The sequence below is a fragment of the Antrostomus carolinensis genome, unplaced genomic scaffold, assembly GCF_000700745.2.
Source record: "Antrostomus carolinensis isolate BGI_N321 unplaced genomic scaffold, ASM70074v2 scaffold5600, whole genome shotgun sequence".
Classification (NCBI taxonomy): Eukaryota; Metazoa; Chordata; class Aves; order Caprimulgiformes; family Caprimulgidae; genus Antrostomus; species Antrostomus carolinensis.
Window position 1 is genome coordinate 69,553 of NW_010287608.1, and position 11,703 is coordinate 81,255.

General features: G+C 38.8%; 1 protein-coding gene across 1 annotated transcript in view; it reads left to right on the forward strand.

Moving 5' to 3' along the window:
• The window catches only part of LOC104521474 (regulator of G protein signaling 7), a 67,191-nt gene extending 57,488 nt beyond the window's left edge, over positions 1-9,703 (forward strand). Inside the window, exon 13 of the mRNA XM_029083855.1 lies at positions 9,230-9,703. Coding sequence (XP_028939688.1) covers positions 9,230-9,388 — 159 coding nt within the window. The 3' untranslated portion in view covers positions 9,389-9,703. The remainder of the gene's footprint in view (positions 1-9,229) is intronic.
• The last annotated feature ends 2,000 nt before the right edge of the window (positions 9,704-11,703 follow it).

Sequence of the window (11,703 nt, forward strand, 5' to 3'; positions counted from 1 at the left end):
TCCGTGGCTTTTTCTGTGACCTGGTTAGTGGAGCTGTGTGTGTTGAAATGGAAAACACGAGAGCTTTCAGCAAAGATCATGGTTTTTGTTTTTGTAGTTCCTAGGGAAGGAGAAGCAGTTTTCAGAAACTGCCTCCCATATAATGAGGCTCAAGAATATTTCCTCAAGTATTTTTTTTATATATATATATATCTGTATATATATATATATTATAACATATAGTTTCTAGCAATCTAAAAAAGAAACAAATGCAGTGAAAGAACAAAGTTTTGTAAGGCTGTGGGAATAACTCACATATTAAAAAACCTGTAATTCTTTAACTACTTTCTTATAGGTAAAGGCTTCCTGTAATATGCTTTGAATACACTGTAATCAGGAAGAAATTTGGATTCAATGGGACAAAGTCAGTAAAGGACACTAAAAAGTAAATAAACAGCCACAAAGGAAACTATCCTAATGTTTGAAACAAAAACCCCTATATTTTGCATGGTGGTGTTGCCATAGCATGTTGCAGTGTGATTTGTGTGTTGTCTAAGCAGGTTGATCTATAAAACAACATTGTACATGATAACATTGTACATGATATTTACATGATAATTGCATAGGAAGTTCCATATTCATTAAAAAGCCTATGTTGATAAAAGAGAGTGTAGAGGGTAGGTAGTGCATCTGAGACCTCTGAGAGCCAGGCTTTTTCCCAGTCACAGTGCCTGGCAAGCTGCAATGACTATGTTTATTCATGGCAGTTTAAACAGGCCAGAGATCAGGATTTGGCTATGGTAAAGAGTATGTAAATGGGTGGCTATAAGGAGAGAAATGGCAAGCTGCAGACAGATGTGAGGAGAATACAGTACAGAAAGGGAAAAACTGAAGACAGACTGGGAGGCACGAAGATGACTCTGCGATAATCCCTCTCAGAGCAGAATTACTGATAACCCAGCAGTTCTGTGCACAAACGGTGGAGCATTATGCCCTGCAGGCGTGCCCGATTTTTATCGTGCTAATCTCAGGGCAGAAGCATCAGAATAGCAGGATGCTAGAGATACACGGCAGACCAAATAAACCAGCTGCAAGCTAGAAATAGGAATGAGGATTTCTAAATGTTAAGCGTTAGTACTTCTTCAGTAGAAGAGGACAATTCTTTTTTCACAGAGCAAGATATCAAATAACAAACTGTGGTTTTGCTTTTCCTCAAATGACTACCTGTGAATCTGTGCGGAGTCGGTCAAGTCAGGTCAGGTATGAAAGTAAAACATGTCACTGCTAGATCTATATTGTCTATTAGAATAATCCAGAATGTCAGGATGCTCAAGTGCAAACCTTTTCTCCAAGAAGACTGTATTCACATCACCCACTGCTCCAGGATTCTTTGCCACCACGCATCCTTGTTCTTCCATTCTTGTTCTCGGTTATGATGAGTTACATATTATGAGATAATATGTAATTGTCTACGTTGGTACAGTGGTTCCAACCAGCAGGGATGAGGGAAACACTTCTCAGAATATCTTACAGTGTACTGATTAATTTGTTCAACTGTGAAGTGAGGGACTGTGGTATAGATCTATTCTTCTGATTAATACAGAAAATAGGTGTGTGTGAAACAGGTCTTCTACAACCTGGATAAATGCTGTCATCTCTGAATGATTTAGTAAGATGAAAATTATAGATTCTCTTCTCCTCTGATGGTTTAGAAAATTTAGACTAATTTTCACCATTTTTTTCTCACATCAAATTAGGTTTGTATTGAACTAAATTAGACTTCAGTTATTCCATCTGAATTGTTTAAAAAGACCCAGTAACTTTGGTTCTGTCTAGGGACTGAACCTGAGAAGATGACCTTGTAATTCATAACCTGATTTGTTAAGATGCAGATTATAAGAGGCTCCTGATCAGTGACAATTGAAAGTGGGTTATACTTGCTATGGAAAGCATTTGCTAAACTAGAAAGTTTAGAAACTTTGTAAGGACAATCCCTCTGCACTATTCCTTGAATTAAGTGGAAATGACCTAGTATAATTCTAGTTTAATCAGGAAAAATTCGAAGTGGAGCTATATACACCAAAAAACCTTAGGCTCAGGTCTGCATTTCTTTGACATTGAAGAGTTTTCTTTCCAGAAAACTTCAAATAAGTTGATGCTGAAGTGCCCAAAACCCTAAGTGCTCAGCTTAAAAACATTGGCTATTTAGCTTGTTCTGTAGATTTTATAGTGCAAAATTGCTAATGCCTTTGGCAGTCCATGACAGACAACATAAATAGTGTTAGAAACAGGTCTGCAGTCATGCACAATATAGATAAAGTAACAGCAAACTGGCATTTGCTATATGTAATATTTATTACCGAACACTTTATAGTTTGCCTCTGAGTAGTAAGCACAGCTGTTTTTGGTTTGCTCACTTACTCACAGTGCCAGGTATTGTGTGAAAATCTAGAGCATGTACACTTCAGCACCACTGGAGTGGTGGCACTGAATAAGTGCATTGCCTTGAAATGCCACCAGCAATCACAAGTGTCACAGTTCTGACTCAGAGGCACAGGGAGCATTGCTGACCCTGACCGTGAGCGCTGTGCTCCACCCTGGCCAGCTCAGCCCCTTGGGTTTCGATTTGGGAATAATTAAGGTCTAGTCACCTGCAGCTCCCCAGGCAGGTGAATAGGGAAGCTAAAGACGTAAGTCAGGGAGGAGGAGAATCTCATTGCCTGCCACCATAGTAGAGAGAGGGAAATCAGCTGCTTCTGCAGCATTTAAAAATTGAAGTTCTTTTGAGGAATTTACATGGGGGAAAAAAATCTGTATTTAAAAAAAAAAAAAGTCAGGAAACTTCCTCTACCTCAAGAACTAACATCCAAATTACAGAGAAAAAAAACAACTGACTATTCACTGAAAATCTTGATGTGAACAAAGAGGTCCTTTAAAGGAAAATTTGGTCTTTAATTTCTCATGTGCATGCAGGATTTGTGACAGTGGCAGACTGGTAGTTTGAGCAGGACACCTTTGTGAGTGCTAGCTTTGTGCTTAGCTACGATTAGTGGTCTGGAAGCCTGAAACAAAGGGATCTCATTTGCAGGGAAGTGGGCTAATTTCATTTCCATCCCATGCAAATTTTCTTGTCCCACCAAGAACCAAGTTAGCAGGGTGAGAAGGTGCAGTCTCCCTCCTCAGAGCTGCCTGGGGGGAAACACTCCATCATTTCATGTTGGTGTCATGGTTTCAGACACCACCATCAGTGTTAGAGTTTCACCTGTTGCTGCCCAGTGATAGAGAAGGTAAAAAAATATACTTGTTAAAAGTTTGTGACCTTTTATGGAAATATAGCCAGTACAAAACAGACCAAACTCAGTTCATATATTAAACTAAAGAGCCATCAGATGGTAATTATCTTCACTCATAACCTCATAAAGAAGACTCTATTTAATATCTCTGAGTATAAAACCATTATATCTTACATTACCCATAGCCTTTCCAGCTGTCTTCTCCCAGTTAGCTGGAAGAACTTGCTTAACAGCGTCCTTTGATATTTTCCCTCTCCAAACCAGTAACATTAGACCATTTCATTCATGAGATGTGAAATGTGAAGGCCATTAAACACAGCACATTTGCACAGAGGCTCAGTCTAATGTCAATTAACAAGACATAGCAAATTATGGTCTAGAGATGGAAATTAAAACTCATAAAAATAGCTTCCTCAGTTCTTATCAGTGGGGGATAAGCTTTCTAGATGCTTAAACCAGTGTAATCTTTTGTTCTGTTAAAATCTGTCCCTTTACTGAGAAACAAGGCAGGTAATATATCTATTTCATCTGTTAATCCAGAAATTTTTCTATATTAACATAAAACATATGTACACAAGAGCCCTACTGTGCAGACCAAAAGTCCATCTAGCCCCAAAATCCCACTAAGGGCTATATTTTCTGGAGCATAGCATTGTGAATGAGCTTCAATGCAGTATCAGCTGTGAGATCTCATGTTCAATGTACAGTCATGGAAGAAATCCCAATTAGACTTTTATATTTACTTACAGGTTATTCCTAAAATTTAAACTAGAAAATAACTAGTCATTAAAAAATCACAAAGCTTCTCATTTGACAAATACAAACCAATAACAAAAATAATAAGTGTTTGTAGAAATTAAAGCCTTTTACATTTCAGGAAAATAAATGGTTTATTGATGTTTGACTAAAAAGAATCGGTGAAATAATTGAAATTGTTAGTTTGGACTAAAAATTAGTCCAAAAATCTAGTTTTAGGGTGTTTTTATGAATGATCCCCAGGCTAATGATGAAAATCAAAGAGCATCTGTAGGACATGCCATTGAGGACTGGCCTCCTTGTCCTGTTCTACATGACTAAAGCTAAGCTGCTGAAGTCTATGATGGAAGGAAAGAGCTGAGGAGCAGCACTTGCATGGCCAGGTTCATCTAAGTGAGGAGCCAGCGCATACTGTTCAGATATCGGGCCAGTCTCTGCCATTTCCTAGCTGACAAATATTTACCTGAGTCTTAAGCAATTTGCAGGAATGAGAAATGCAGAGAGGTATAGAAACCTGAGGGGTCAAGCCTAGGACAAACATACTAAAAATATTTGTCTAGTGCACTTGGAAAATCTTGTGTGTTACTCCACACTTCAGATGGTTATTCAGGTTATTCAAGTTCTAAGTACCCCATCTGACAAGACTTTGTAGGTTAATCACAAATGAGAGCATCTTATCAGTAAATGTAAAGATTAGTGTGAAAGGAGAAAGAAGTAGGGAGTGCCACCTGATTTGGAATGAGACAAAACAGGAATGCAGTTGCTCCCCCACTGCCTCCTCTCTATGGGCCACTCCAGGAAATGGCATGGCCCTGATGAGAAATGAACAGAGAACTGCAAATCCCTGCGATAGGCAGAAGGATTTGTCTGCACATGCAACCACTTAGTGCTGCAGCTGTGCTGACAGCTCATGCCCCAAATTCGGTAAATGATGACCGCGTCCCCTTCCTCACATGTCTGAAAGAGAAATACAGCTGCACGGGTGGCTGAGAGCAGCATCCCGTGCTGCTGTGGAAACTGAAGCAGAATCCTGAGCCCCTGAGTGATGCTAAAGCCATTCCCCTGTGCTAGAGGAGCAAGGGCTGCCTAATCTTGGAAAGGGACTTTGTGTTTCTGCTCCTGTGCCTCTCCAGATGTGCTTCTGTCTGGGGCTGTTTATACTCCAGCTCCGTGTGCAACACACTGAGATGTCACTTGGGAGCTTTCCCTGCCGATGCCGGCTGAGCTGCTGGCATGCTGCAGGTGTGTCGCACATGAGCAGATGGGGAATGGTGAGAGCAAGGAGAGACGATTCTCGCTCTGCATCTCATTTTGCTCGCAGCGGGGTTCACACTGTTTCTCTGTTACACCTGGTTAGCTGCGTGGAATTATCATTTCTAGTTCTACCAGTATCGGTCCTGGGGAATAGCATCTGCGCTGGCAATAAAGAAACATGAAAAAGGAGCCATTGAGGTTGCCTAGCAGAAAGGAAGAGAATTAATTTTCTAAAAGGAAAAGACTTGATCTTGACATTTCAGCTCTGGCCTCTGTATAAATTTCATACTGATTTCTTAAAAGCCACATCTGTACTGAGGTTGTTGCTGACTTCTTTGCTGGATTATTTGAGGTGTTAGCATCATGCTGCATAAATAGGTCAGTCAGCACGTTTGTATTTAGCAGCTCATAAATCTGCACATGATTTTGCAATTTTCCCCCTAAATTCTCTAACAGAACAGTTGGAAGGACAACTCCAGGTGTTAACAACTAATACACTAAGGTAGGGACACGAACACTGAGGCCGATTGGTTTTGTATTCTTAGATGTACTTGTTTACTCCAACTGCTGTGCTGCCTCCTCAAACTCTGACTCCCTTGTCAGGGCATGTGCAAGGGTTTCATTTTGGTTTCTGTATTATTAGTAAAATTGTTAAATAGTTTCAAATCATATGTCCAAAGTGCACCAATACAACCAAAAATCCTAATCCTGTTTGGAATTTGGCCATATACTTCTAAATGTTAATGGAAAGAATATATTTAATATAATGAGGGTGTCCTTTTCATTCTTCAGACAAACATCTACTACTACTTCTGATTATTTTTTTTTTCTGATTGTTCTTTAATCTCATTAGCACAGGAAACGTTTTCTTATGTGTGATGACTCATACGCTACATATCTCAAAACTGGTCTGTTAGATGTAGTTTCCCAAATAAAAATTTGGCTTATGGAAATGTTATTAACATTGTAACTGAAAGAAATAGCTGGGCTCAGCTCTTAAATTATGACCCACTAGGGATGATCCTTACATCAGTCTGTAAATTGAGTAAATGTGGAAATCTCCTGGAAGTGATAGTTACAAAACCCTACTGTACAGATCTAAAGTGAAAGTATCCTCAGGAACAGAGTTTGAAAGAAATATTCTGTAAAATAACAAATTCCTGTAGATCTGAATAAGAAGGGGGATAATTCTGTATTTGGGGCTGCTATGGATTCTGTTTATTAAAAGCTTATTTTCCCAATCAGAGAACTAAGTTTGATTCAGAATAAATGTGGAAGAAGATCTCTTAAGGAGGGTGTATCTTCTAAATTCTCACTTTTCCAACTATAAGATAAATTGTCACTACTAATACCTGGAAAAAGAGCATAGGTTATTGTTGTTCAGATTCAGACTTCGTATCTTTAAGATGTGTAATATTCTCTGAGGCAGTGAGGGGAGGTGGAGAAGAGGACGATCCAGAAAAATCCTGATCACTGTAGGGCTTAGGAAAAAAAGTGTCCGAAGACCAGCAATATCCAGAGAGCAAGTGATGTAGAATACAGAAAAAATTTGTTATGACAGCTCACTGTGTCTATAGGGGAAAATTCAAATAATATGTAGAATAAGATTTTACAAGTCAGATCAACTAACTAGCAACTAATTTTTGGCCTGCTTTCACATCAAAACTTCTTCATTTCTGTGATACCACAATTCATTCCTGAGATGCTAGAATTTGGTTATGGCTCATCTAAAAATTGCAGGGAATTTACAACTCCAAAATTAGCAATTGTTGCAGATAAGAATAAAAAAATATTTCACAGATTTTATCCCACTACAAGAGCTTGTGCAGCTTTCTAGTGTGGTATTGAGCAAACTGTTTTAAAAACTAAGAGAGAGCTTCTGGTTTAATTGTTTTAATTAAACCGGTTTATGCAGTTCAGAACTAAAGGGAACTTACACGTATTTACAGAAAGTAACCAGGCCTGTAGACCTGTAAAATTAAGCACAAATAACTTCATCATATATAAGCATATACTCAATAGTTTCCTAGATTATGTCCAAAGCTGACAATCATGAATCACCTAACAAAACACTTAATTTCAGACATGCTGTTTGAAATTGCTTTCCAGTGCCACACAGCTGTTGAGACTCTTTTGACTATTTCAAAAGAAAAGGTGTCTTAGTATAATAGCTTACGTGTTACATTAGAGGAAAACATAATTTAAGGCTTAAAGAGTGTCAAGAAGCTGATAATTTAATGTAGGTAGAAAGTGACAGAGTTAAAGCTAGACATAGGGAAGAGAGTGTGTCAGGAAGGACATTTTCCATCTTTTAAACAAGCGAATATTAATACTGTCAGGTGATATGGTGAACCTGATTGATGAGCAGTCTAACCCAACATTGCAGATCATGATTTCCCTTCAAAATTATACTGTAGGGGAACTACTCATCCTAATTTGTTCAACCTGTGTTTCAGAGAACAAATAATGAAACAGTGATTCTTCCTTTTGTGAAGACCCTCTCTGATATATTGCATTTGAGCTTGAAGTTGCTTGAAACCAACTTGCAGATTCCCGTAAACATAATTTTCATTGATAATGACAATAGATATTACATTGTGTAATTCCACCAAGTTATAAATATAGCAGATGCCGTAACAACTCATTGATATGGCAAAATAAGTTCATTTACTGCAGAAGCTGTAGCATCTCTCCACAGTTACAGTATTTCTTACTGTAGTCTCCTCAAAATAAGTTTGATTTTTCTGAGTTGTGCACTTAGAATGAACAACACAATAAATGTAAGTATTAAATATCTAACTGCGGAGTTAGACAGAGAGACTTGCTGTTTAATATTTTGTGATCTATTTATGTTACATCATCAGGATATGCCTGTGGTATTTTGAGGAGTGATGTAAGCTTGCTGTGCCAGCTCTGTCTGTGTTGGATCCGAGCCACGGTAGGATGGCCCTAAGAGAGCTAACTCCTTCTATGTGGCCTTAGGAGAGTTAAGTCCTGTTATGTGGTTTCATGGCTTTTGTCTGATTCAGATAAAGCTCAGTTCTGCCTGAAATATACCATGGTGACATACCCTACACTATCCTCTTCATGCTGTAGACCTAACTCTTGTGGGACAGTCATTATACCTTATTAAAAGAACTTGCTAAAAATACTGAAACCACATCCTTACAAAAGGGCAAACGATCAGGAAAATAACAATGTGGAAATCCAAACACCTTCAAAACAGTGTTATGCAATCATGTGTAATATATGTGACCAATGTTCCTTATAAATAATAAATACAATCTCAGGAAACCAATAGCTGTGTTCATGGAAAAGCTGCTTTCCTGCCTACATGCAATCTGCCTCTTACTTTCTCATCTGAACTTTAAAGTAGCTTTTTGTCTTCTGTGACAGAGCTACTGCAGCTTGCTCATTCATCTTTGTAGCACAAGGCACTCTCAGTTGTAGTAGCCTTCAAGTTTTGAGTACAATCAACAGGAAAAACCTCAATATTAATTTCTCCTAAGTCAAAACCAACCACATTCAAAAATAGCCTTTAAATTTGCTGGCTCATTCTGTGAAACAATCTGGCTGGCTGGCAGTGCAGGTGTTTAAGCATAAGGGCTTCCTGTGGTTTAAGATTTGTCAGGCTCCAGTCGGTGCCCCTAGTTATTTGACAGTGATGTGGCAACGCTAAGTGGTTGCTGATGAACAGGTTTGCAGTGATCATGCCTCTGTTTTCTGTTTTTGTTTTTTGTTTTTATCTTTTCCTCAGGGGAAATCGCTCACATCAAAGAGGTTAACCAGTCTAGTGCAGTCCTACTAAAAGGATCACCTTGTAGCATGGAAGCAGACTCAAATCATTATACATACTTTGTAGCTCACTGATTGCCTGACTCAGAGGACAGTAGAACAAGATGTTGCATGAGCAAGGACCTGACTTGTTTTCTTTTGTGTATACTAAGGCATTACAGACTCCGAGGGACTCTCTAGCCTTTCGATGCCTCCATTTCGAAAACTGTCTGCTCACTTCCTACTTCATATCAAGCTGGATCTGTGTCTTTTTATTTTCTGCAAGCTCAAGTACAGTGAAAAAAAAGCTTCTGCTAGGCACAGTTTATTAAAAAAATACGTCAATCAAAAACTGGAAGAAATGTAAAAAATGCATATATTAATAAATATACATATGGCATCACATTTATTGCACAATAAATTAGCACAGAAGGTTTCATTTCACTGATGTATTCACATTGAGAAAGAAAGCCTGTGTCTTTGTCTGTTGTCTGTATATTATCTGTTAATGTTTCTTGCATTTATTTTTATACCATATTTAAAAAAGAACACCTTTTACTCCAGATGTATTAAAGTTGATCCTTTCTCTGTAAATTTGTGTATGTTTATATTGTTGTTTTATCTTTCATTAAAAGATGCAGAATCTCTTTCCTTTGGGAAGTTTGAGATTTTAATATTGAATCTGAGATTAGCCAAGAGCAAAAACATCCCAAAAGTTACACACCTTGTTCTTTCTTAAAAGTGACATGAAAAGGCATTTTCTTTCTCTCAGTGACACCTAATCAAACACACTTTATTGATAATAATTTACTTTTTATTTTATTTTTTACCAAGCTAGCAGCAGAGAGACCTTTCCAGCTTGCTCATCATCACATAAGCAAACCTTTCTTTAAACTAGACCAGGTCCGCAGTAGTGCAGCCTGCACAGTAATTCAGTCACTACCCAAGACTGGATCAACTGAACCACATGAACATGGCTGAGAACACCAGTGTGTACTTGCTAAATAGGAAGGACAGTGTTTCTTTCTCCTTGCTGTCACTTGTGATACAATGCAACATTTTAAGCTGAAAAGGTAGTGGTTTGGGAATGCTAAGTATACTGTGTGTAGGGCAAACCTTGGGTAGTAATGCAGGAGGCTGTCCTTTTAATTCAGGTGTGCTGTTGTATGTCTACTGCTGAGGTTACTCACACAGAGACCTACTGACAGATTTATGAGAGCCTGTAGCTGTTGCCTGTGGGACAGCAGATATGGAGCTTCTGAAGCTGAACTGAGCTGGAACCAGAGGTCTCTGCCTGGCCTAAGAAACAGTACTTTTGACTGAGAGAGATGACGTAAGGATAGTAGGCAGAATTTCTGAGCAGAAAAGCAATGATGGGAACTTAAGTCAAATGACAAAATGCTGATACCTCCAGGGCATGGTAGGGTGCACAGGACAAACAAACCTTTTTAGAAATGCACAGCATAGACTGAGGACAGCCAACTCTAGTACCACCTGTCGTACTGTCTTTGGATGGATATTGAGAAACAGGAATCTTGTTTCAAAGGAAATACCAAAGCTAAATACACACATCCAAACACACACAAAAAAGTGGGACAGTCACAGATGCAATCAGGCAATAAATTTGAATACGTTAACGCTAGAGCCATCTCATTTAACCTCAGATACCTACCTGAGTTGCTGCCGCTAGGGACAGGGCTCCTACACAGAGCAGCTGTGGGCAGAAGGGACCGGAGCTGCTTTCTGCAGGGAGCGCTCACTTCTCCACGGGCTCTGTCGGTAGCCTGCTGCAGCCGTAGCCCTGACTGCCACATCTCTAAAGAGGTAGTCTGAATGAATCCAGGACCAAACACATCATAAATCACCATGAATGACTGTTCCTCGGGTTTTTGCTTGATTGGGGTTTTTGGAGGTTTTGGATTTTAGTTTGTTCTTTGTTTTCACATGCCACTGTGTTTCTGGTTTCTAGCTAGGATGATCAGTGCTTTAAAGTGTCTCAGTTTTTGTTAGCACAATCCTACTAAGCTTTTATCAGAAAACACTGGAAATGCCCCAGGAGAGCTTGATTTTATCAAGAGCTCCATCTAGGTCAACTCAAAATATTCACAGTCTAGGGAGGCCAGATGAATTTTAATAAATAGCCACACTGAACCCCAGATCTTGTACTCTGAGATTTAATTTTCCTTTTTTACAGAAATGTGAGCTCTGAGGCATGAACTCGGGGCCAGGCAATCCACAGAAATTTGAGCTCTCTTTCAGTTCTCAGTGCCAAAAAGAGATCTTTATTTCCAAACTCCTGCTGCCATCAATTGCATCAGCTGCTACACAGCCTGCTATGCCTTAGGAGTTAACTAATTAGATACCAGTGTTTGCTTTCAAGAATCACTCTCTTCTAATTGCTAATGTTTCACATTTGTGCGTTAGGTATTTCATGCAACTTTACCCAAATATTTTTTGTTGTTGTTGTTTGAAATCACTTTGCAATACCAACTGGCTGATAAAAAGATGTGAAGCAGAGCATTTGTATTCCTGAACCCATTTTGTACTTATTCTAGTTCCTTCCTTTCAATAAACATGAAGTCTCTATTGAATTGATATCTTTTCCTGTATTTGCACAGGATTTAACACAATGCCTGTAAGGTAAAAA